Source organism: Ailuropoda melanoleuca, chromosome X (assembly GCF_002007445.2).
Source record: "Ailuropoda melanoleuca isolate Jingjing chromosome X, ASM200744v2, whole genome shotgun sequence".
NCBI lineage: Eukaryota > Metazoa > Chordata > Mammalia > Carnivora > Ursidae > Ailuropoda > Ailuropoda melanoleuca.
In genome coordinates this window covers 63,187,356-63,214,358 of record NC_048238.1, presented here as the reverse complement: position 1 = coordinate 63,214,358, position 27,003 = coordinate 63,187,356, and the positions used below count along the sequence as shown (strand labels likewise).

At 35.5% G+C, this 27,003-nt stretch overlaps 1 protein-coding gene across 4 annotated transcripts in view; it reads left to right on the top strand.

Annotated features, from left to right (window-relative positions):
• The window catches only part of CHM (CHM Rab escort protein), a 191,574-nt gene that overhangs the window by 39,458 nt on the left and 125,113 nt on the right, over nt 1-27,003 (top strand). For 3 of the 4 annotated variants that reach the window (XM_034649138.1, XM_034649137.1, XM_034649136.1), the window contains exons 3-4: nt 9,085-9,157; nt 11,729-11,853. In XM_034649138.1, the coding sequence (XP_034505029.1) occupies nt 9,085-9,157; nt 11,729-11,853 (198 nt within the window). Of the gene's footprint in view, nt 1-9,084; nt 9,158-11,728; nt 11,854-26,361; nt 26,439-27,003 lie in introns of those variants that run through there. The other variant, XM_034649139.1, reaches the window with a different exon arrangement.

Here is a 27,003-nt window from a genome sequence, read left to right as displayed (position 1 = left end):
AATCCGAAGACAGGAGCTTAATGACTGCACCACTCAGGCGCTCCGGGTTGTGGGCTTCTTGATTTTTCAGCCTGCCTTCTGGTGGAGGGGCCTGCCGGCCAGTGCTCAAAAAACCCTGTTTGGGTAGAGCCTCCGTGTCCCCTGCAAGGGGGGATGGGGATGGGCTCCCTGTGAGCCGGTATTTCCGGGCTTTTGTTCTCTGGCGGCTTTCCCTGGTGGTTTGCTGTGCCTCTTCTGAGAGTCAGAGCAGCGGCGGCTGAAATTCAGCCTCTGTCTCAGAACAGAGGGATCGCAGATCGTTCTCCACTGGTGTTCTCGCCACTTTAACTCTGTTTCTGTTGGTGCTGCTCAACCCTGCAGCATCCAAGGCTGTGCGCCCCACACCCCGGCGTCCCAGCCCTCACTTCCAGGGCCGGCGCGTCTCTGTCCTTTGTGTTTCCAACCCCGCCAGCCGCCAGCCGCCCCGCGCAGGCTCCCGGGGCTCCCGGTCTCCGTCTGGTGTCTCGCGGGTGCTGACCGCGAGTCCGCCTGCTCCCCCGTGCAGGTGGCCCTCCAGCCGCCAGCCGCCCCGCGGATGCTCCCGGAGCTCCCGGTTTCAGCCTGAATCCATTGCACACTGGAGCTCCGGAGCTCCGTGAGATGCTTGGTGGCGCACGCTCCCGGCTCACGGACTCAGTCTGCTCTTTCCAGGGTGCAGGTCCGCGGTCTGCCCGCTCCCCAGTGCAGGTGGCCTGCTAGCCGCCCGCCGCCCCGCACGCGCTCCCGGAGCTCCCGTTCTCAGTCTGCTGTCTCGTGGGTGCCGTCCCGAGTCCCGAGTCCGCCTGCTCCCCCGTGCAGGTGGCCCGCCAGCCGCTCCGCACGCGCTCACGGAGCTCCCGTTCTCAGTCTGCTGTCTCAAGTGTGTGGGTCCGTGGGACTGCTCCCCCGTGCAGGTGGCTACCACTTCCCGGCGCCCTGACACGGCGGCTCCCTCCCCCTTCTGTTTATCTTCCGATATCTGTGCGTGGTTTCACGGCTCCCTGCTTCGTACCTTGATACTCAGCGCTGGAGATGTTCATTTGTAGAGATCCGGATGTATCTTCCTGCGTCTCAGGCTGATTCCGTGGATGTTCCTGATGGTCTGGTACCTATCCAGCTCGACTCAGGGGACCGGCTGAAAAAGAGGTCCCCTACTCCTCCGCCATCTTAACTCCTCCCTCCTATGACTTATTTCATTTAGCGTAATACCCTCATGTTCATCTGTGTGGTCTCAGATGGGAAGAGTTCATTCCTTTTTTATGGCTGAGTAGTATTCCTGTGTGTGTGTGTGTGTGTGTGTGTGTGTGTGTGTGTTTGTGTGTGTACACACATATTTGTCCATTCATCTATCAGTGTGTACTTAGGTTTTCTCCATATCCCGGCTTTTTTAAATAATATTGCAGTTAACATAGGGGTGCATATAAATTTCTGAATTAGTGTTTTCCATTGAGAAATACCTGGAAGTGGAATTGCTATATCATATGGTGGTTCCATTTTTAATATTTGGAGGAAACTCCATACTGTTTTCCCCTAGAGGCTGCACCAATTAACATTCCTGCCAGCAGTACATGTGGGATCCCTGTTACTTATCCTCACCAATGCTTGTTATTTCTTGATTTAAATTTTTTAAATTTTACCGTTACTAAAACTTTAATTCCAGTATAGCTAACAAACTGTTTTTAGGTTCAGATGTACAATGTAGTCATTCAAAAATACTGTATATTACTCAGTGCTCATCAAGATAAGTGTACTCTTCATCCCCTTCACCTATTTCACCCCACTCCACCATCTCCCCTCTGGTAGCCATCTATTTATTAAAGAGTCTGTTTTTTTTAATTTGTCTCTTTTTCTTTGTTCGTTTGTTTTGTTTCTTAAATTCCGCATATGAGTAAAATCATATGGTATTTGTCTTTGATTTCACATAGCATTATACTGTCTAGATCCATCCATGTTACAGATGGCAAGATTTCATTCTTTTTTATGGCTAATATTCCATTGGTGATGTGTGTGTGTGTGTATATATATACACATGCGCACACACACATATACATATATACATATACATACATATATATACACACACATATATATACATACATATATATACACACCATACCTTCTTGATTCATTCATGTATATACATGGGCACTTGTTCTGCTTACATAATTTGGCTATAGTAAATAATGCTGCAGTAAACATAGGGTGCATATATCTTTTCAGATTAGTGTTTTTGTATTCTTTGGGCAAAATATCTAGTAGCAGAATTCCCAGATTATATGGTAATTCTCTTTTAACTTTTTGTGAAACTTTCATGCTGTTTTCCACAGTGGCTTAGCCAGTTTGCATTCCCACCAACAGTCCATAAGGGTTCCTTTTTCTTCATATCCTTGTCACCACTAGTTTCTTGTGTTTTTGATTTTAGTAATTTTGACGGGTGTAGATGATACCTCATTGTTGTTTTGATTTGCATTTCCCTGATGATGAATGATGTTGAGCATCTTCTCGTGTGTCTGTTGGCCATTTAGATGTCTTTGGAGAAATGTCTGTTCATGTCTTCTGACCATTTTTTAATTGAGTTTGGTTTTTTTTTTTAAGTTGAGTTGTATAAGTTCTTTATATATTTTGGATACTAACCCTTTATCAGGTCATTTGCAAATATCTTCTCCCATTTTGTAGGTTGCATTTTAACTTTTATGTCCTTTGCTCCACAGAAGCTTTTTAGTTTGATGTAGTCCGATAGTTTATTTTTGCTTTTGTTTCCCTTGCTCGAGGAGACCTATGTACAAAGATGTTGCTACAGCTGATGTCAGAGAAATTACTGCCTGTGCCCTCTTCTAGGATTTTTATGATTTCAGGTCTCACATTTATGTCTTTATTCCATTTTGAGTTTATTTTTGTGTATGGTCTAAGAAAGTGGTCCAGTTTCATTTTTCTTCATGTAGCTGTCCAGTTTTCCCATCATCATTTGTTAAGACTGTCTTTTACCCATTCAGTATTCTTACCTTCTTTGTCGAAGATTAATTGACCATATACTAGTGGATTTATTTCTGGATTTTATATTCTGTACCATTGATTTATGTTTCTGTTATTGTGCTAGTACTGCACTATTGTGATTAGTACAGCTTTGTATTATATCTTGAAACTGTGATTGTAATACCTTCAGTTTTTTTTCTTTCTGAAGATTGCTTTGGCTCTTCAGTGTCTTTTGTAGTTCCATATAAGTTTTAGGTTTATTTGTTCTAGTTCTATGAAAAATGCCATTGGTATTTTGTTAGGGATTGCATTAAATGTGTAGATTCCCTTGGGTAGTATGAACATTCTAATGATACTTGTTATTCTGTGAGCACGGAATATCTTTCCGTTTGTTTGTATTGTCTTCAATTTCTTTGATCAGTGTTTTATAGTTTTAGAATACCGGTCTTTCACCTTCTTGGTTAAGTCTGTTCCTAGGTATTTTATTAATTTTGGTGAAAATGTAGATGGGATTGTTTTCTTCATTTCTCTTTCTGCTGCTTCATTAGTAGTGTACAGAATGCAGCGGATTTCTGTAAATCAACTTTTGTATCCTACAATCTTAACTGAATCCATTTATCAGTTCTAGTAGTTTTTTGGTGGAGACTTTAGGGTTTTCTGTATGTAGTATTATGTCATCTGCAAAGAGTGAAAGTTTCACTTGTTATTGATTTGGGTGCCTTTATTTTAAAAACAAAAAATTAAAAATGCTGTCAGTGGAAGGGGTGGAATTACTACTATATAAGGAAATGGAATTGTAGGAGCAGTGAATATAGAATAGGGGAGGCCTAGAGATTGATCTGTGCTGCTTCCCTTTTTAACTCCTTTTTTCTTTAATAAATAAAAGAATTCTCAGATGTATGGGCCTGAATGTTCGTAGCTCTGTCTTTTGTCCATGTTCTTGTACTTGCTTACGGAAGCCATTTCCCACTAAGGATGTAGTTTAGCATCATGTAGCTATGGGTGTTGCTGAATATTCAACACTGAATTATAATTATGACATATAATGGAAAAGAAGATTGTTAGGATTTAATAAATAGGCTCTAATTAATAGGTTTAATACTCAGCCTTCTCATGTTGCTCAACTTTCTTTATGTCTACTAGCAAACATGAAGCAAAATGATGTTGCTTTAATATTAAATACTATGTAAAGGATGAGCAATCTCTTGCTATTTTTTAAAAAGATTTTATTTATTTATTTGACAGAGCAAGAGAGGTAACACAAGCAGGGGAAGTGGGAGAGGGAGAAGCAGGCTTCCTGCTGAGCAGGGAGCCCGATGTGGGGCTCGATTCGATGTGGGGCTCGATCCCAGGACCCCGGGATCATGACCTGAGCTGAAGACGGATGCTTAATGACAGAGCCATCCAGGCGCCCCTCTTGTTATTGTTTTAAAACTATTTTTTTTCTGTTGTTTTATTGGTTGGTGTTAATGGAGATAATTGTATAACCATTTCCTTTCTGTATCTGGAAAAACTTAGGTAGTATTTTAAGTAAGCTTTGTAAAACTTCAGAAAGATTAAAATCATGTTTTCTACGGTTTTAAGGTCAACATTTCACACCGTGGAGAGCTATACCTTAGTATTTTGATTATTGGGATTTTTTTATCTTTGAAAATAAAAATGTCCGTTTGTGATTTTTACTATTTTATAGGTTGCTTAACTGTCACGAGACTTCAGAGGACTTTAGACATTAGTTTTTGTTTTTTTGTTTTTTTTTTTTAAGGATTTCCTTATCTGAGAGAGAGCACGCATATGTGAGTGATGGGGAGGGTCACAGAGGGAGGGAGACAAGCAGACTTCCCTTCCAAGCACGGAGCCAGATTTGGGGCTCGATTCTAGGACCCTGAGATCATGAACTGAGTCAAAATCAAGAGCCAGCTGCTTAACTGACTGAGCCACCCAGGCACCCTAGACATGAGTTTTATATTTGCTGTTTAAATACGATGAATAGTCTTTTTATAGTTCTACAAAGAGACTCTAGTTTTAAGGAAGTCTTTCACCATATAAAATAGTGTTCCCTGGCATTAGAGATAAACATCATCCTTTATCATAAACTACCTTTTCCTTTATTTGATGTACAGAGACAGTTGTGACACAAAATTGGCAGAAAATGTTCCATTCCCCTTTTTTCCCACTTTTGTTTTCTGTCAGGAAGTTCTCACTTTGTCCTTAAAATAAATTGTACTATGGGGTTTTAAAAACAGAACCAGTAACCTAGCTTTGTTATTCCCTGCAAAAACACTTTTAAAGTGGGTAGAAATAGTATTTTATAAATTGAATTTGAATGTCAGAGTTCTGAAGCTGTATTCTTAAAGATAAACTTTAAGAAAATATTTGGTGGACTGTAATTTTTACTATTTCATTGCAATAATATTCCTAGAGAGCATATTAAAATGTTACATTGATTTTTTTCATTTTCTTTTTGCCATATTGATTTTGATACCTAAAGTCTTTTGTTTTCTTGTAAAGGGGTATTATAAACCATACTTAGAACTATACAAATATCGAAAGGAACTTAGTAAATCTGTGTTGGTTTTATAGTGAGTTTATTAATAATTATGTTACCCTCTTTGGTCAAAAAGACCACAGTAATGAAAACCATGTTTCACCTTTTATATACATTGGAGAGAGCACCAGATGCTAATGTTAAGAACACATCAACAGGAAAAGTTGAAAATGTGAGCTGCACGGAAAAATACTAGAACCAGTTGGCTCTCAAAAACCATGACCAAATATAGGGGGAAAAAGAATTTGACCATGAACTGACTTTAGGTCATTTAATAATGGAAAGAAACAGCAAGATGGCTTTCTTTTAGACTATCTGTAAGCTTTTGATAATAGAAAATACTGTGTAAATTGGCACATCTTGGTCCATGTTTGAACACTCAGGTTACTTTTGTTTTTCTAATAATTTATTATAATTTTCAGACAAAAAAGTTGAAAAAATTGTACTATGAGCATGTATCACTACCTAGATTCTACTGTTAACATTTTGCTGTATTTGCTTTATTACATAACTGCCCATGTATTCATTTTTCTTTCCATTTATTATTCCATCTTATTCTTTTGTATGTTTCAAACTAAGTTGTACACAATCAAGTACCTTCAGTCTAGAACACTTCAGCATTCATATTATTCTAGAGTTCAATATTTATGTTTTTTTTTTTTAGAATTTTAAGTGTACCATTTTGAAGTTTTGGGAAATGCATACACTTGTGTAACTAAGAATCTTATTGAGATAAAATAATACTGTCTTTGCTCTAGAAAGTTCTCTTATGTCCCATCCAAGTCAAGTCCTGCCCTTATTCCCACCCAGTCACTCTTGGGATATTTTTTATTATAATGAATTTAACTTGTTCTAGAATGTCATATAGATGGAATCATTCAGAATGTGCTCTTTTTTGGGTAAGAGCTTCTTTCACTTAGCTTTGAGATTAATCTGTGTTGTTACCAGTATTAATTTTCATTGGTGAATAGTATCAATCCTATAGCTATACTTCAGCTTATTTATCCATTTGCCTATTGATGGATATTTGAATTCTGATCAGTTTGGAGCTATTAAGTAATAAAGCTACTATGCAAAAGCTTGTACAAGTATTTTGTGAACACATACTTTCCTGGTTTGTAAATACCTAGGAATGGAATTACTGGGTCATAGGGTAGATACATGTTTAGCTTTTTTCTGAAGCTGCCAGACAGTTTTCCAGGTGTTCATACCATTTTACACTCTCACCAAAATGTGTGAGTGTTCTGGTCATCCACGCCAATACCTCGTATTGTCAGCCTTTTAAATTCTAACTCTTCTGGTGGATGTGTAGTGGTATTTCATTATGTTCATTTTTAATGCTTATTTTAATGTGTACTTATTTCCCATCCAAGTACTAACCTGGCCCGACCCTGCTTAGCTTCCAGGATCACATGAGACTGGGCATGTTCAGAGTGGTATGGCTGTAGACTAATGTGTACTTATCTAATGACTAGTTGGGTTGAGTACCTTTTTATGTGCTCATTAACCACATCTATCTTCCTTTGTGAAATGTCTGTTCAAGCCCTTTGCCCATTTAAAAATTTGAATATTTGTCATATTAAGTTGAAAAATATCTTTATATATCCTGGATACCAGTCTTTTGTCATATATGTTTTATGACTATTTTCTTCTAGCTTGTGGCTAGCCCATTCACTTTTAAAATGATGTATTTAGTGTAGAACTTTTTCATTTTGATGAATTCCACTTTATCAATAGTTTTATTGCTTTCTGTGTGTTATCTAAGAAACCTCTGTCTACCCTAGTGTCAGATTTCTAATGTATATTTATTACTTATAAATTGGTATATCCAGTAAATTTACTTCAGTCTTAAAACTTTTACCCAATAGTCAGAGCTTCTTATTTATGACCTTATGGAGGTTTAAAAGAAGTATAAATACCTTAACAAAAAATATAAAGACAGTTGTTTTATTTTTTTAACACCCAGGATATTTTCTAGTTTTGTTGAGTGTTTAGAGGGTGGGAGGGGATGGCAGAAGTGTATTATTCTCAGGCAAGGGAAAAGAGGGTATAAATTTCTATGGGAAAGACCACTAGTTCTAACACCCCTCTCTCTTTACTGCTCCCTCTTCTCTATACTGGCTGTTGCCCACCGTCTCCTTCCACTGTTCTCTCTGACCCAAGGGATCATAGCTTCCAGGTCTCCAGATCCCAACATGTTAGCAAGGGTGGCCATCTAGAATTTTTAATATAGCTGAAATTCTATCTAAATTTTAAAGCCCATTAGAGATTCTGAATGGTGCATGAATTTGCATTATCTCTGAGAGAACTATCAGATTATAAGTGAAGCAGTGATTGATCTGTATGAATAGACCTATTTTCATAGATATTCAGTTTAACCATTTTCTCTATTAGAGCAAAAATAGTGATTATTGGTAAAATACTTGGACCTAAAGTCTGTTCGCAGGCCTGTGTCAACATTTGATTGAGGGGAAATGTATCAGAATATTGAGAGGATCTCCAGTAGCATTATGGATGAGTAATTTTGGATATTATATTAAAGGTTTTAGTTTTCATCTCATTTTAAAAAGATCTTTTATAGATTTCATTAGAGTAAAACACAAAGGCAAAAATGAAAACAAAACACCAAGAATCTGTCCCACCCCATAACCAGAGTGGATGTTGTAGGTGGGACTGAGTGTACTTTGGGGCTCATCATACAAAGAATCAATAAACATGAAGAGTTTTGCAAGAACTGGGAAGCCCCAGTACAGATATGTAGTACAGAATTAGAGAATTCTGGTTGCCACAAATCTCCTACTTAAGGAAGTTAATCAGAACTCTGATGTCTACAGGTTTTACCTGATCCTAATTAGGAGACCTCTGAGTTTTTTAAAGCAGAATGATGATCTTCACAGGACTATGGAATGAAGAATAGTTCACCCATTTATCAGCGGGAATATTATTCTTGCTTTACTTATCACAAAAGTGAATAACTGTGTCCCAGGACACAGTTTATTTTTGGTCCTAAAGGCTAAGAATAACACAGGGCCACTAGCACTAGAGTAGGCATTTGTGTGTGTGGGTGTGTATATTGGCATGAGTTATGGGTTTGGTGGTGGTGGTGACAGTGGCTATTTAATTGTTTATAGAAAGCAGTTTTTTCCCTTGGCTTTCCTTGAGATCTGCCAAGGTTTTCTCCTCATTTTTTTTGTAACCCAGGAGTCAAATTTTGTTCATATTCCCTGCTCAATGCCCATATCAACCTGTTTACAATCACATGATCAGTGGCATTTGATCAGTGGAGAAAGCTCTAAGGAGGCCAAAGAGTTTTTTTTTTTTTTAACTCCTTATACAATGGAAAGTTACCTTTGGGATCCGAGAGAACAACTTTTATTTCAGACTAGTATTTCCAACATCCCGATTATGTTTTGAACTCTGAGGTAGAAATATTGAGATTATTTGAAGGGTGCAGGGTGGTTTGCTGATGGAGATCAGTGACTTACTTTTTTTTTTCAGTGACTTAATTTTTATACCCTTTTCTTTACTGTGATTTTTTATTGTTACAGAAGAAACTACTATGGAGGAAACTGGGCCAGTTTCAGCTTTTCAGGAATACTGTCCTGGCTAAAGGAATACCAGGTAAACTTTTTAGTTTATTTTAAATCTACTAGGTTGTATTTTGTATCACATAAACACCCTACATTGAAGAAAACCCTAAGCTTCTGCAATGTAGGATTGATGCCTTATTTTTATTTATTTATTTAACAAAAATTATTCAGTCATCTTTTTAGTTAATGTTCTTCCAATGCTTTCAAAACACAGATACCACTTTTTAAATATACATAGATATGTTGGCTGAACAGTACATCATATATACTTGATACCATTGTCTCATTACATTCCCAAATATAAGGCAAGATTTTTTTCTCCAAAATAGTCTTTCAAAAAAAAAATTTGGTCCATATAAAATCTCACATATTACTAGTTGCTCTTTCAGTAGTATATTTTGAGACAAAACCCCAACTATTCGGGGGGGAAAATATGTTAATTTGAAATGGTCTGAGTCATTGGTAGTTTTGCATATTTATAGAAGTCACCTGACAGAATCAGCAAAAACAAAAAGCAAGGAACAATTTAATGTAAATTTAGTAAGTTTTTTTTTCTAAGTTAGGATCTCACTACTACAACTACTGGATATCATTGTAAAGAAATTTTTTAGAGGACACGTACAGCATATTAATATAGGGAGTTGGTTATTTCTTGGAGTTTACTGATTTTTATGACAGATTAAAAAAATTGCCCAATTTTATGTGAATGGTACATGTGGCTTGAAGTGAACTTCCTACTGATAGCATCATACGTGGAATCAAAAACTGCTATATCTCAATGACTTCATAATTACACCTTAATGATGGCCAGTCATTTAGGGTCTCTCACTTGCGTATTATCTTGTTTTTGTACACTACTCTCTTAGCATGTGCACATCAAATCCACAATCTGATCAAATAACAAGATTACCAAAAGTAATGGTCACTTTAATGGTCATTCATGCCAAGAGTTTATTGTAGCTAGTTGTATCAAACAAATAGAAGTCAAACTTCAGTCCTTGATACACTACATATATAGAATACGGTTTTTAATATTTTGGTTAATTTTGAAAATATCACATAAAGACAGCTTTATAATAATACGAATACTGACATATGACTTGTTTTTCTCATTTTAGACCAGATGTGTTAGCTTATTTATAGAGTTGATGTTTATTAGGCCAAAATCTACGATTAGATTCTCATGTATGCCACTTGTTATTTCATCAAGGGACAATAAAATATGTATCTCTTGGCCATAAACAATATTGTAGCCATAACCAGCAGCCTTCTTGATTTTTAATTTTTTGATTACAAGGAGGCCAGGGCAAGGATGGAAATAAATCAGTGCAGACTCATCACCACTGCTTGAAAAATATCTCAAAGTACATGGAAAGTTGGTAACACCATACTCTAATATAAACATACAGGACAGTGTATTATTTTTTTGTTGTTGTTGACTTGACTTGTTTTTAAAAGTAATTCTGAAGTATTCAAACTAAAGGGCTTTAGTGATCTTTTGCACATTAAATTTAGTACTTTTGGTTATTGCAAAATTGGTCTAAATACTAAAATAGAAAGTCTACTATCATAGCATAAGCCCACATATCATAAACTCCATCAAGAAATATCCAGATTTGGGGCGCCTGGGTGGCACAGCGGTTAAGCGTCTGCCTTCAGCTCAGGGCGTGATCCCGGCGTTACGGGATCGAGCCCCACATCAGGCTCCTCCGCTAGGAAGGAGCCTGCTTCTTCCTCTCCCACTCCCCCTGCTTGTGTTCCCTCTCTCGCTGGCTGTCTATCTCTGTCAAATAAATAAATAAAATCTTTAAAAAAAAAAAAAAGATTCTCTTAAAAAAAAAAAAAAAGAAATATCCAGATTTTTTTGAAGTCATTTGGAAAAGGCATATCTTGACATTTCCAAAAATCCCGATTCAGGTATTGCTGTATATATAATTTATCTCTATAAAATATAATTAGGAATTATTAAAGATTTTGAAAGGCCACTTTCAACCCTTATAAGTTTATATACATTATTATACATTATTGTTTTTTATTGTTTTTCTGAATATAAAATATTTAGAGGTTGATTATTATATAGTCCTTAGTTATAGTGGGCTGAATACTTTTTCAAAAATATTTTTACATATAATCAAAATTGCTAGCGACTAACCTTCAGAGACCTTAAAGTAAGTAGAATGAAGTAATTGTGAGCCTGCTTTTGGACAAAAAAATGCAAAAACTTTATTAATAACAAGTTATATGTGTGTGTATATATATATACACACACACATATATACTAGACACACTTGATTTTTAGCAGATAACAGGGTTAGTTGTCCTAGTTCTTAAATAATGTCAAAAGAGGCACATCCAGTGACTGCATCAAAATGTCATGATATCCTGATAGAAAGCTGTAAACCAGAGGTAGCATTTGGCAGGATAGGTTTTTACACAGTTTTCTTTTCTTTCCTTTGAAGATGGCACGCTACACTACAGTCACTTCAGAATTTGATGGGATCAAAGGCAAAGCATTAATTGAGAAAGGTATACATTTTCACAAAAAAAGTAGAGGTTCAGACTGCACGATTTAATTAAAATTTCTTATCTGTATTTTGTTTAGGAAAACAGTGACATTGTGAATGAAAGTCCAACATGGCAAGAGCAGATTCTTGAAAATGAAGAAGCCATTGCTCTTAGCAGAAAGGACAAAACCATTCAACATGTGGAAGTGTTTTGTTATGCCAGGTATGAAAAGTATTTATTTAGGTTAAACTGAGTTAATGAATTCTTATTCACATCTGTTGGAAAGAAGCCAACATATGACCTTGGTTGCTAAAAAGTCAATTGATAAGATGGTTTGCCTTTTTAAAAATATAACTTCGTTTTCTCTGCTTAGGTGATAATGATGATAATAACATGCTACATTAATGACTTGATTCTTACAACCATCCTGTGCTGGGATAGAGCAGATAGTACTAGTTGCATTTTTACAGAATCCTCAGTGCAGAGATTAATTTGTTGAAAGTCACATGGCTTGGAAAATGTCAAGACCACATGTAGCCTAGATAGTGGTGGAGCCCAAGATCAAAACCCAGGATTATTTAATTCTACTCCAGTGTTCTTCTAACTTTTCTTAGGTAATATTCAGTGTAGCAAAATGGAGAATTACAATTTTGAAATAAAAACAATTGGTCATAACACTTGGAGACATATTTTTGAAAATCAGGAGAGAATATCAGGAAGTGATATTCTTTTTTTTTTTTTTAAAGATTTTATTTATTTATTTGGCAGAGATAGAGACAGCCAGCGAGAGAGGGAACACAAGCAGGGGGAGTGGGAGAGGAAGAAGCAGGCTCATAGCAGAGGAGCCTGATGCGGGGCTCGATCCCATAACGCTGGGATCACGCCCTGAGCCGAAGGCAGACGCTTAACCGCTGTGCCACCCAGGCGCCCCAGGAAGTGATATTCTAAGTGTCTCTTTCTAAGTGAGAAAATTCATTTTTTTAAGCTTTTGTTTTCCAATTAACATACACCATTATATTAGTTTCAGGTGTACAATATAGTGATTCAGCAATTCCATATAGAGGTCACCAGGTGCTCATCACAAGTGTACTCCTTAATCCCTATGACCTATTTTACCCATTCCCCCACCCACCTCTCCTGTGGTAACAATCAGTTTGTTCTTCATAGTTAAGATTCTGTTTCTTGGTTTGCCTCTCTATTTTTTCCTTTTGCTCACTTGTTTCTTAAATTCCACATATGGGTGAAATCATGTGGTATTTGTCTTTTTCTCACTGATTTAATTTGCTTAGTTAGCATTTTACTCTTTAGCTCCATCCATGTCATTGAAAATGGCAAGATTTCATTCCTTTTTATGGCTGAATAATATTCCTTGTGTATATATACCACATCTTCTTTAGCCATTCATCAATTGATAGACACTTGGGCTGCTTCCATATATTGACTATTGTAAATAATGCTTCTGTAAACATAGGGGTGCATGGCCCTTTGAATTATTGTTTTTGTATTTTTTGGGTAAACAACCTGTAGTGCGACTGCTGGATCCTAGGGTAGTTCTATTTTTAACTTTTAGAGGAACCCCCATACTGTTTTTCAGTGTCTGCACCAGGTTGCATTCCTGTCCACATTGCAACAGGGTTCCTTTTTCTCCACATCCTCACTAACGCCTTTAGTTTCTTGTGTTGTTGATTTTAGCCATTCTGACAGGTGTGAGGTGATATCTCATTGTAGTTTTGATTTGCATTCGTGATAATGATAAGTGATAATGAGCATCTTCTCATTTGTCTGTTGGCCATGTAGCTATCTTCTTTAGAGAAATGTCTGTTCATGTCTTCTACCCATTTTTTAATTGGATTGTTTTTTTGGGGGGTGTTCAATTTTAAAACTTTATATACTTGGGTTACTAACCCATTATCATATATATCATTTGCAAATATCTTCTCCCATTCTGTAGGTTGCCTTTTAAGTTTTGTTGATTGCCTCCTTCACTGTGCAGAAGCTTTTTATTTTGGTGTAGTCCCAATAGTTTATTTTTCCTTTTGTTGCCTTGCCTCAGGGGACCTATCTAGAAAAAAAGTTGCTATGGCAGATTTCAGAGAAGTTACTGCCTGTGGTCTCTGCTAGGATTTTTATAGTTTAAGTCTCACATTTGGGTCTTTAGTCCCTTTTGAGTTTATTTTTATGTATGGTGTAATAAAGTTTCATTCTTTAGCATATTGCTGTCCAGTTTTCCCAACACCATTTGTTGAAGAGACTTTTTTTCCATTGACTGTTCTTTCCTGCTTCGTCAAGGATTAATTGACCATATAGTTGTGGGTCCATTTCTCGGTTTTCTATTCTGTTCTATTGGACTGTGTGTCTATTTTGTGCCAGTGTTATACTCTCTTGATCACTACAGCTTTGTAATATAACTTGAGGTGTGGAATTGTGATGCCTCCAGCGTTGCTTTTCTTTTTCAAGATTGCTTTTTGCTGTTGAGGGTCTTTTGTGGTTCCGTACAAATTTTAGGATTGTTTGTTCTACTTTTGTGAAAAATGCTGCTGTTATTTTGATAAGGATTTCATGAACTGTGTAGATTGCTTTGGGTAATACATTTTAACAATATTTGTTCTTCCATTCCACGAGCATGGAATGTTTTTCCATTTCTTTTTGTCATCTTCAATTTCTTTCATCTGTGTTTTATAGTTTTCAGAGTACAGATCTTTTGCCTCTTTGGTTAGGTTTATTCCTAGGTATCTTATCGTTTTTGGTGCATTTGTAAATGGGATTGATCCCTTGATAGCTTTTTCTGCCATGTCATTATTGTATAGAAATGGAATAGATTTCTCTATGTTGATTTTGTATCCTGCGACTTTACTGAATGTATCAGTCTTCTGTTTTCTGTATAGAGAATCATGCCATCTGCAAAGAGTGAAAGTTTGACTTCCTCCTTGCTGATTTGGATGCCTTTTATTTCTTTGTGTTGTCTGATTGCCATGACTAGGACTTCCAGTACTATGTTGAACAACAGTGGTGAGAGTGTCTTGTTCCTGACTATAGAGGAAAAGCTTTCAGTTTTTCTCCATTAGGTTGATACTAGGTGTGGTTTGTTCATATATGGTCTTTATTTTGCTGAGGTATGCTGCCTCTATCTCTATTTTGTTGAGAGTTTTTATCATGAATGGCTGTTGTACTCGGTCAAATGCTTTCTCTGCATCTATTGAAATGGTGATGTGGTTTTTATTTTCCTTTATTGATATGAGTAAGAAAGAGTATCACTGTGTAATAGATCCTTGGCATTCTTGTTGGCTACATCAAAAAATCTTTTAGATTTCCCTTTTGTAAATAATGAGAAATATGGTACAGGTTCCTGGCTTTTTGTTGTTGCTTTTTTATATATGCATTATCAGGATGTTAATGTTACATTTTGTGGAGGTAGGGCATGAGTGTGTGTTTAGTTTTGTATAATTTTAACATATATGTCAGGTCATGTATTCATCACCACAATCAACTTACGGAACTGAGCAGTTACATAACCCCAAGGAACTTTCCTGTTTCCATTTTACAACCATAGCTCATCTCCTTCCTACCATTTCTCCCAGTTTCTAACTCTTGGTAACCACTAGTCTCCCTTCCAGCTCTGTTATTTTGTCATTTTTGAGAGTGTTACGTAAATAGAACTGTACAGTATATAACCTTTTGTTGTTGGCTCTTTTCACTCATTGTGGTTAACCTTCAAGTTCATCCAGGTGGTTTCATCATTTAGTATAGTTTTTTCCTTGTTATTGCTAATAGTATTCCATGGTATGGTTATACCAAAGTTCACTTACTCATCTGTTGAAGAACATCGGGGCTTTTTTCACTTTTGTCTGTTATAAATAAAGCTGCTATGAATATTTGTTTATAGGATTCTGTGTGAACATAAGTTTTCATTTGTCTGGGATAAATGCCCAAGTGTATAATTGATGGGTCATATGGTAATTACATGTTTAGTTTTAAAAGAAACTGAAAAACTGTTCTCCAGAGCAGCTGTACCATTTTACATTTCCATCAGAATTTCATGATTCAGTTTCCCCACATGCTCCCCAACATTTGGTGTTTTCACTTTTTTCACCATTCTGATAGGTGTAGTGATATCTCATTGCAGTTTTAATTTGCATTTTCCTTATGGATGATTTTGAACATCTTTTCATGTGTTTGTTTGCCATTCTTACGTCCTTTTTGTTGAAAATCTGTTCATATCCTTTGCTCATTTTTTAATTGGATTGGCTTTTTCCTGTGGATTTTTGAGAGTTCTTTATATGTTTTATATATGTGTCCTTTGTTAGGTATGTAGTTTGCAGATATTTCCCCGAAGTCTGTAGCTTGTCTGGCATCCTCTTTAAGCAGGATATTTTGCAGGTGAAATTTTAAAATGCAGGTGAGGTCCAATTTATCACTTTCTTCTTTGGTATAGATCCAGAATATTTTCTCCTATTTTTAAGAAAAAAAATATATTTTATGTTTAAGCCCATGATCTGTAATTGTTGTATAAGGTGTGAGGTTTAGGTCAGTGTTCATTTTTTTTAACATAAGGTTATCTGATTGCTTTGGCACAGTTTGTTATAAAGGCTGTTTTTCCTCCACTGAATTAATTTTGCATATTTGCCAAAAATCAGTTTGCTGTACTTAGATGGTCTATTTGTGGATTTTATATTCTGTTGCATTGATGTGTATGTCTTTTCCCACACCAATACCACACTGTCTTGATTACTGCAGCTGTATATTAGGACTTAAAATCAGGTAGAATAATTCCTCTAAATTTATTCTTTTTTGTAGAATAATTCCTCTAAATTTATTCTTTTTTGTCAAGATTGTTTTAGCTATTCCAGGGTTTATGCCTTTTCATATAAATGTTTCAATAAGCTTTTTTATGTCTAGAAAGCATTGCTGAAATTTTGATAGAAATTGCATTAATCCTATAAATCAACTTGGGGGGAATTGATACCTTTATTATTTTGAGTCTTCCAGTTCATTGACAAGGTATGTCTCTCCATTTATGTAGGTTGACTTTGATTTCTTTGTACAGAATTGTGTAATTTTCAGCATCCCAATCCTGTGCATGTTTTGTTAATTGTATACCTAAGTAGTTACTTGTCTTTGGGGCAATTATAAGTATCATTGTCTTTTTAATGTTGACTTTCATATGTTCATTATGGCTATCTAGAAATGCAATTGGTTTTTATGCATTGAGTTGTATCCTGGCATCTTGCTGAACTCACTTATTAGTTCTGGGGATATTTTTTTTTTATAGATTCCTTGGGATTTTTACATAGACAGTCATGTCTTATACAAAGAGGAACAACTTTATGTATTCCTCTTCATTTGCTTATTTTAAAGAGTCTTTCCTACTGAGAGTCGTGGGTTTTCAGTCCATAGCCACACACCACGTGTTAATTGTGTTTCTTGCTTATCCTTAGCCTCACTTAATGAGCTTTTTTTTTTCCAGAAAGAAAGTTGTTGTCACTTTCTGATGACTTTGTAATTATACCCCAATGATGGCCAATCGTTTAGGGTCTCTCACTTGCTTATTATCTTGTTTTTGTACACTACTCTCTTAGCATGTGCACATCAAATCCACAATCTGATCAAATAACAAGATTACCGAAAGTAATGGTCACTTTAATGGTCATTCATGCCAAGAGTTTATTGTAGCTAGTTGTATCAAACAAATAGAAGTCAAACTTCAGTCCTTGATACACTACATATATAGAATACGGTTTTTAATATTTTGGTTAATTTTGAAAATATCACATAAAGACAGCTTTATAATAATACGAATACTGACATATGACTTGTTTTTCTCATTTTAGACCAGATGTGTTAGCTTATTTATAGAGTTGATGTTTATTAGGCCAAAATCTACGATTAGATTCTCATGTATGCCACTTGTTATTTCATCAAGGGACAATAAAATATGTATCTCTTGGCCATAAACAATATTGTAGCCATAACCAGCAGCCTCTTGATTTTTAATTTTTTGATTACAAGGAGGCCAGGGCAAGGATGGAAATAAATCAGTGCAGACTCATCACCACTGCTTGAAAAATACCTCAAAGTACATGGAAAGTTGGTAACACCATACTCTAATATAAACATTACAGGACAGTGTATTATTTTTTTATTGTTGTTGACTTGACTTGTTTTTAAAAGTAATTCTGAAGTATTCAAACTAAAGGCTTTAGTGATCTTTTGAACATTAAATTTAGTACTTTTGGTTATTGCAAATTGGTCTAAATACTAAAATAGAAATTGTGGTAAGTCTACTATCATAGCATAAGCCCACATATCATAAACTCCATCAAGAACTATCCAGATTGCTTTGTTATATCAGAGCTTTGTTATCCTGAATGCTGCTTGAAGTAAGTGGGATAATTTCCAGTTTGAGCCAAAAATACTTCTGCTATACATAGTTTTTCATTGAAAAAACTTTTGTGATTATATAATTGATTTATGGAAAGGAAGTGAAAATGAATTAGCATTTATTGGATATTGTCTGTGTGACAGGTTCTATAACCTGGTGCTTTACACAATTTATTTAATTTCATTCAGTTTGTACTATAGCCATGTGCATAAGCTATTAGTGTATATTGCTGCTGGATAGACTGGAGCTCAGGGAGAGCTAGAGAGAGCAGAACCAAGATTTGAACCCGTCTGTTTAACTCAAAAGCTTGTGTTGTCCATTTTTTTTTTCATGTTGTATTTCACCCACATCAAGAGAACCATTCCATCAGGTGAATAAAATATTTCCTTTGTGGAGACTAGCACCTAATCAGGTGCATTTACTTCCTTAATTTACTAGAACACTATTCAGTATTGTAAAGCAGTAGTAGTCCTATCTATAATGAGCAATTAAAAGTGCCTAACTCCCAGAGTTAGGAAGGTAAAGGATAAATCAATCCGGTAACCTTTAGTTGTGGTGACTGTAGTTTATACACCCCAGGATGCTTTTGTAGTTCATATGAAGGAATAAAAGCACCTACTGTTTTTTATTTTATTCAGTAGATGATGAAAAGGTACATTAATTCCCACTTTAGTCACACAAATCCAGAGAGTTCTTTTTTTTTATAAGATTTTTATTTATTAATTTGACAGAGATAGAGCTAGAGAGCACATGAGGGAGGGGTGATGGCAGAGGGACTGGGAGAGGCAGACTTCCTGCTGAGCAGGGAACCCAGTGCGGCTGGATCCCAAGACCCTGGGAACATGACCTGAGCTGAAGGTAGTCGCTTAACCAACTGAGCCACCCAGGCGCCCCTAATCCAGAGAATTCTTAGGTAAAAGACAGTTGCCTGCTAATTGCATAATGCCATGTAGTTTCTGTAGCAGAAAGGGATTTTATCTTTCTGAAGTATTGGCACTAACTTGTATTTTTCTGCCCCATTTTTTTTGTTTTGTTTTTGCAAATACTGAACATTGTTTCCCCCTTTTCTGGCATGATAATGTTAAAGCAGGATGAAAACTTTCCTCTTAGATTTGCAAATGAACCAACTCTGTAATTGATTAATAACAAAATAAAGATACTACTTTAACAGTAATGTAAAATTCTTTTTAATTTTGGATTCTAGTATTTTAACTTAAGAATTTTTTAACTTATGAACTTCCTATGCAAAAATGGAGTAATATCAGTAAGAAAAAGGAGTAAATTTTAAAAATGTAATCATTACAAATTAGAGGAAGCTATTTTTTTTAATCAGTGTGTACACTGAAGTTTGATTTAGGCTGCAAGTGACATAGCGCCCAACTAAAAGTGCTTTAAGCAAGTAGAAGGATAGGTAGATGGGAAGGTGGGAAGGTGAGGAGGTAGGTAGGTCAGTAGGTTGGTCATTGAAGAATTTGTTAACATTTTTTAAAAGTTTTTATTTAAATTCTAGTTACTTAACTATAGAGAACAAACGGATGCTTACCAGAGGGAAGGTAGGTGTGGGGGGGATGGGTTAAATAGGTGTTGGGGATTAAGGAGTGCACTTGTGGGGAGCACCAGGTGGTGTATGGAAGTGTTGAGATACTATATTGTACACCTGGACCCAGTATTACGCTGTATGTTAACTAACTGGAATTTAAATAGAAACTTCAAAAAAATTCCAGTTAGTTGACATACAGCGTGATATTGGTTCCAGATGTACAATATAGTGATTCAACAATTCTATATATTACTCAGCAGTGTCATGGTAAGTGTACTCTTTAATCCCATCACCTATTTGACCCATCCTCCCACCCGCCTCCCCTCAGATAACCATCAGTTTGTTCTCTGTAGTTTAAGACTGTATTGGTTTGTGTCTCTCTTTTTTCTTTTCACTTGCTCATTTATTTTGTCTCTTAAATTCCAGTGAAATCATATGGTATTTGTCTTTCTCTGACTGACTTATTTTGCTTAGCATTTTACTCTCTATTTCCATCCATGTTGTTGCAAATGGCAAGATTTCATTCTTTTTTTATGGCCAAATAATAATTCCATTGTATATCTGTACCACATCTTGTTTATCCATTCCTCAGCCAATGGACACTAGGGCTATTTCCATAATTTGGCTATTGTAAATGCTCCTGTAAACATAGGGGTGCATGTATCCTTTTGAGTTAGTGTTTTTGTATTTTTGGGTAAATACCCAGTAGGGCCATTTTTGGATTATAGGGTAATTCTATTTTTAACGTTTTGAGGGGTCTCCATACTGATATCCATAGTGGCTGCACCAGTTGCATTCCCACCTGCAATGCAAGAGTGTTCCTTTTTCTGCACATGCTCACCAACACATGTTTCTTGTGTTTTTGATTTTAGGCATTCTGACAGGTGTGAGTTGGTGTGTCGTAGTTTTGATTTGCATTTCCTTGTTGATGACTGATGATGAGCATCTTTTCTTGTGTCTCTTAGCCGTCTGTATGTCTTCTTTGGAGAAATGTCTCTTCATGTCCTCTACCCATTTTTATTTGGATTATTTTGGGGGGGAGATGTTGAGTTTTATAAGTTCTTTGTATATTTTGGATACTGACTGTTTATTGGGTATGTCGTTTGCAAATATCTTCTCCCATTCTGTAGGTTGCCTTTTAGTCTTATTGATTGTTTCCTTCGCCTTTTATTTTGCTGTAGTCTCAATAGTTTATTTTTGCTTTTGTTTCCCATGCCTCAGGAGGCATGTCTAGAAAAATGTTGCTGTGGCCAATATCAGGGCAATTACTTTCTGTGCTCTCTTCTAGATTTTTATGGTTTCAAGACTCGCATTTAGGTCTTTACTACATTTTTAATTTATTTTCATGTAGGGTGAAAAAAGTGGTCCAGTTTCATTCTTATGCATGTTGCTGTCAAGTTTTCCCAGCACCATTTGTTGAAGAGACCGTCTTTTTTCCATTGGATATTCGTTCCTCCTTTGTCAAACATTAATAGATCATGTAATTGTTGGTTCGTTTCTGGGCTTTCTATTCTGTTCTTTTGATCTAAGTGTCTGTTTTTGTGCCAGTACCATACTGTTTTTGAATACTATAGCATTATAATATAACTTGAAGTCTGGGATTGTGATACTTCTAATTTTTTTTCAAGATTGCTGTTTTTCAAGGTGGCTATTTGGGCTTTTTTTTGTGGTTCCATGCAAATTTTAGGATTGTTTGTTCTAGTTCTGTGAAAAATGCTGCTATTCTTTAGGCAGGGATTGCATTAAGTCTGTAGATTGATTTAGGTAATACAGAATTTTTAACAATATTTGTTCTTTCATCCCATGAGCATGGAATGTTTTTCCGTTTCCTTGTGTCATATTGAATTCCTTTCATCAGTGTTTTATGTTTTCAGAGTACGGGTCTTTCACTTTATTGGTTACATTTATTCCTGCATATCTTACTGTTTTTGGTACAGTTGTAAATGGGATTGTTTTCTTAATTTCACTTTCTGTTTTATTATTATTATTTTGCTTCATTATTACTGTAAAGGAATGCAATAGATTTCTGTACATTGATTTTGTATCCTGCAACTTTATTCATTTATCAGTTCTAGTAGTATTTTGGTGGAGTCTTTAGTGTTTTCTGTACTATCATGTCATCTGCAAATAGTGAAAGTTAGACTTCTTTCTTACCAATTTCAATACCTTTTATTTCTTGTTATTGTCTGCTGTGTCTAGGGCTTCCAGTACTACATTGAATAAAAGTGGTGAGAGTGGACATCCTTGTCTTATTCCTGATCTTACAGGAAAACCTCTCAATTTTTTATCATTGGGTATGATCTTAGCTCTGGGGTTTTCATATTAGGTCTTTATTCTGTTGAGGTATGTTCCCTGTAGACCAGTTGTTTAGGGTTTTTATCATGAGTGGATGTTGTACTTTGTCAAATGCTTTTTCATCCTTTAGTGAAATGATCATGAGGTTTTTATTCTTCCTGTTATTGGTATGATGATGTATCACGTTGATTGGTTTGTGAATATTGTACCACCCTTACATCTCAGGAATAAATCCCACTTGATTGTAGTGTATGATTTTTTTTTAACATTGTTGGATTTGGTTTGCTAGTATGTTATTGAGGATTTTTGTATCTATGTCCATCAGAGATATTGGCCTGAAGTTCTCTCTCTTTTTTTTTTTTTTGGTGGTGTCTTTATCTGGTTTTGGTGTTAGGGTGATAACTGTCCTCATACAATGAATTTGGAAGTTTTCCTTCCTCTTCTGTTTTTTAGAATACTTTCAGAAGAAAATGTATTAACTTTTCTTTAAATATTTGGTAGAATTCACCTGTGAAGCCATCTGGCCTTGGACTTTGTTGGGAGTTTTTTGATTACTAATTGAATTTCATTGGTGGTAATCTGGTCAAATTTTTTATTTCTTCCAGCTTCAGTTTTTGTAGGTTATATTTGTGAGAATTTATCCATTTCTTCTAGGTTTTTCAATTTGTTGGCATATAAATATTTTAGAATATTTTCTTACAGTTGTTTGTATTTCTGTGATGTTGGTTATTTCTCCTCTCTCATCTGTGATTTTACTTATTTGGGTCCTTTCTCTTTTCTTTTTGATAAGTCTGGCTAGAGGTTTATCAGTTGTATGAATTGTTTCAAAGAACCTACTCCTGGTTTCATTAATCTGTTGTATTGTCTTTTTTAGTTCCTACATCATTTATTGCTACTCTAATCTTTATTATTTTCTTCCTTATGCTGGCTTTAGGTTTCTTTGGGTTTTTCTTTCCTACCTCTTTTAGGTGTAAGGTTGGATAATTCATTTGAGACTTTTCTTGCTTCTTGAGGTAGCCCGTATTGCTATATAGTTTCCTCTTAGAATTGCTTTTGCTGCATCCAAAAGATTTTGGACTGTTGTGTTTTCATTTTCATTTGTTTCCATGTATATTTTTTAAAGGTTTTATTTTTTCAAGAGAGAGAGACAGAGCACGGGAGAGTGAGCAGGAGCATGGGGGAAGGGCAGAGGGAGAGGGAGAAACAGGCTTCCGGCTGAGCAGGGAGCCCACTGGAGGGCTCGATCCCAGGACCCCGGGATCATGACCCAAGCCGGAGTTAGATGCCCGATGGACTGAGCCACCCAGACACCCTGTTTCCATGTATTTTTAAATTTCTTCTTTGATTCCCTAGTTAACCCATTCATTGTTTAGGTAGGACCATGCTGTTTAACCTCCATGTATTTGGGGTCTTTCCAGATTTTTGTCTTGTGCTTACTTTCTAGTTTCATAGTGTTGTGGTCAGAAAAGTTGCATGATAGGATTTCAGTGTTTTTGAATTTAAGACTTGTGTTATGGCCTAATATATGATCTGTTAATAGAGAATGTTCCATGTTTGCTGGCAAAGAACATGTGTTCTGTTTTAGGATGGAATGTTGCGAATATATCTGTTAAATCCATCTGGTCTAGCATGTCATTCAAAGCCGTTGTTTCCTTGTTGATTGTTTAGATGATGAATCCCATCTATGTAAGTGGGGTGTTTTAAGTCCCCTACTATTATTGTATTATTATCAGTTAGTTTATGTTTGTTATTAAGTCTTTTATTTATTTGGGTGCTTCCATGTTGGGTGCATAAACATTTACAATTCTTATATCTTCTTGTTGTACTGTCTCCTTTTTAATTATATAGTATCCTTTGTCTCTTGTTACAGTCTTCGTTTTAAAGTCTATTTTGTCCAATATAAGTGTTGCTATCCTGGCTTTCTTTTGACATTTATTTGCATGATAACATTTCTCCATCCCCTCTCTTTTAATGTGCAGGTAAATGAGTCTTTTGTAGGTAGCTTATAAATGGGTCTTGTTTTTTTTAATCTACTCTGTCACCCTCTGTCTTGATTGGAGCATTTAGTTCATTTACATCCAAAGTAATTATTGATAGATACGTATTTATTGTTATTTTGTTACTTGTTTTGTGGTTGTTTTTGTATTTTTTCTCATTAACTGTGCATCTTAATCACATCAGGGCTTTGGGGTATCTGCTCTGCACTTCTCTTAGCTTGGTGTCTAGAGTTACAAAGTGGTTACCAGAATTCTAAACAGGTTTTCATGCAGCAAAGACCTCTAAAAATGATAGGAAGGGGGAGAGTTTTCCTAAAATATGTATCCCTTTTATTTTTTTAGAAGATTTAATTTATTTACTTGAGAGAATGTGAGCGTGCGCACGCTCATGAGAGAAAGAGAGAGCGCGCGCACGGAGGGAAAGGGCAAAGCAGACTCCCTGTTGAGCAGTGAGCCCCATGTGGGACTCCATCCCAGGACGCTGAAATCATGACTTTAGCTGAAGGCAGACACTTAACTGACTGAGCACCCAGATGCCCCATATGTATATATTTTTTATTATTATTATACTAGAGAGTCTTCTTCATCAGGAGCCCCTAGCACACTCTCCCTTGTCTTATTGGCTAAAACTGAATAACCAGCTCACTCCTAAATCAGTTAGCAGCAAAGGGCTGTAAATTACTATAATAGGCTTTAATCAGCCATGATCCTTTTCCTAGTTCTGGAATTACATCTCTTTTGCTAGGGAGGAAGAGACTAATGGTTGTTCTGTAGACAACCAGCAGTACTTGCTGTACATCATCTTACAAAATTTTGTTCTTGGAAAAATGTGACAGGAGGTTAGTATGTCAGCTATATTCCATAATGTGTGTTAACATTTGAAGTTGGTAAGAGTAGAGAAAAATATATACCAATATATTTTATTGTAGCAATTCAAAATTGAATACAGTGGTTTTTTATATTGCTAGTTTCTGGAACAATAACTTTTGGATAGTCTGATTTTTGTAACTCTTATGGGTAACCATAAACATTTATTTGCAAGAATAAATAGCTGGTTAGAAGTTTAACATATACTGTGCAAATCAGGAATGATTGGCCTTAGAACAAAGCACACACAACTAAGTAAAATAATACAATTTTTGCAACAGCCTATACTGTGGTGAAAAAGATGCAAATGGAAATGAATAGTTAAAAGCTGTGCTGAATAAATTAATCGGTTGGTTGGCAATTTTTTATTTGACTTAAACTGTGATACTAGGCATAAAAAAGTTGCATTCACTGTGAGGTATTACTTTGTTAATACAATTTATTGATAAACAATACTAGATAATACCTGAATTTTTATACCCAGATTCTTAAGAAAAAAAAATATATATATATATTTATAGTAGTTTTGATTTCCATATATATATATATATATATATATATATAGGCAACTAGTATAAAAAGCATTAGACGCAATATATTCATCAGTTGCAGGTAGGTAAAATTATCTCAGTATCGATATACTGTATTGTAAATGGCTTTGAAATTCAAATTGGCAGTATAAATGACATTAGATTTCATTTGTGAAATCTTCTTTGATATTGAAAAGTTTTATAAGAACTAAGAACTAATGAAGCAGATTTTTTTTCTCCTTTATATGTTAAAATCATAATACCATTGTTGAACTCATAGTTTCCATTGAGAGCTTACAATCCAGCCACATTAATTTACAACTGGCAAATGTGTTTTTATATTTTTCAAATACTTTAAAATTTATAAATTTGAATTTTTAATTTATTCTGAATTTTTCTTCAAAAAGTTAAATTACCTATTTTAAGAAATTTTTTTACCACAATATAAAGTTTTAAATTTGAGGAAAGATAAGTTAATTTTGATGAACAGAATTTTGCTTAGTACTGCATTAAGCGTAGTTTTGGGAGTTTTCTGGTGTCTTTATAATTTCTAGTTAGGTATTAAATTTAACCTTACCCAAAGTTCAAAAATATTGTTGTTAGTAGAAACTAAGGACAGTCTTGTGTTTTTATTGTACATGTTTCTTGTAGTGCTAGAGATTTCAAAAAATGATGTTAAGAAGAGTAAGACTTATTAATTTATGGTTGGAGGACAAATTCACAAAAGAAGAATTTCTTATACTTATGCCTTTAATTATTTTGTCATGTTTTCCAGATTGTTAGCATTAAAACATTTCATTCACTGTAGAAAGCCCCTTTTCTCAGAATGTGATAGAGAGCCACTGACTAGATCAGTTGCTGTGTTCAGTTTCCATTGTGTCATTATTAAGGTCTGTAATAAGAAGTAGTTGCCATATTTTGTTTTATCTGTAAAATGCAGTTGGTTATCATGTCATTCCTTAGTTTAATTTGTAGGTGTGGGACTTCTACTGAAAGTTGTCGCCTTAGATCCCTCATGGAACACACTTTGATTTATTTGCTTTTTAAAATAATGAAAGTGTAGAGCATGAATAATTCTGTCGAAAATACACAAATCACATGTCATATTATTGTTCTTCATTTTTAATGTTGCTAATGACAGTGGTATCTTGGAGTAATGTGGCCAAAGAGCTTTCAACGTGTGATCTCGAAAAACCTGGGTACGTGTATTTTGAGTTGTTTGTTGACCTTTGTGAAGTTTAGCAATATCTTGTATTTGATTAGTATCTCTTGTTTGATTAGTCTTTTGAAGTTTATAAATACTTTGCATATATGTTAGCTCATTTGTCGTACAACAGCCTCATGAGAGGTAAGGAAGGTGGACTGATTCCCATTTTATAGATGAATCTGAGAGATTAAGTGACTTGCCTAATACCTGCTAATTAATGCATCTAGGTCTAGAACTTTTCCCACTTTACTTTCCTAGATTTAAATGGTAGGATTAGATCATAATGATATTAAGTTTTATTTTCATTATATTTAATTAAAAGTATTGGATTATAACAGTAAAGATCTTGGCATTTTATTTCTTTTTTTGGTTGGACTGTAAATATTCTTTTTTTTCCCCAAGCTTTTATTTAAACTCCAGTTAGTTAACATACACAGTAGTTTCAGGTGTAGATTTTAGTCATTCAACACTTGTATAAAACACCTGGTGCTCATCACAGGTGCCCTCCTTAATCCCCATCACCTATTTAACTGCCCCCCCACAACCATCCCCCACCT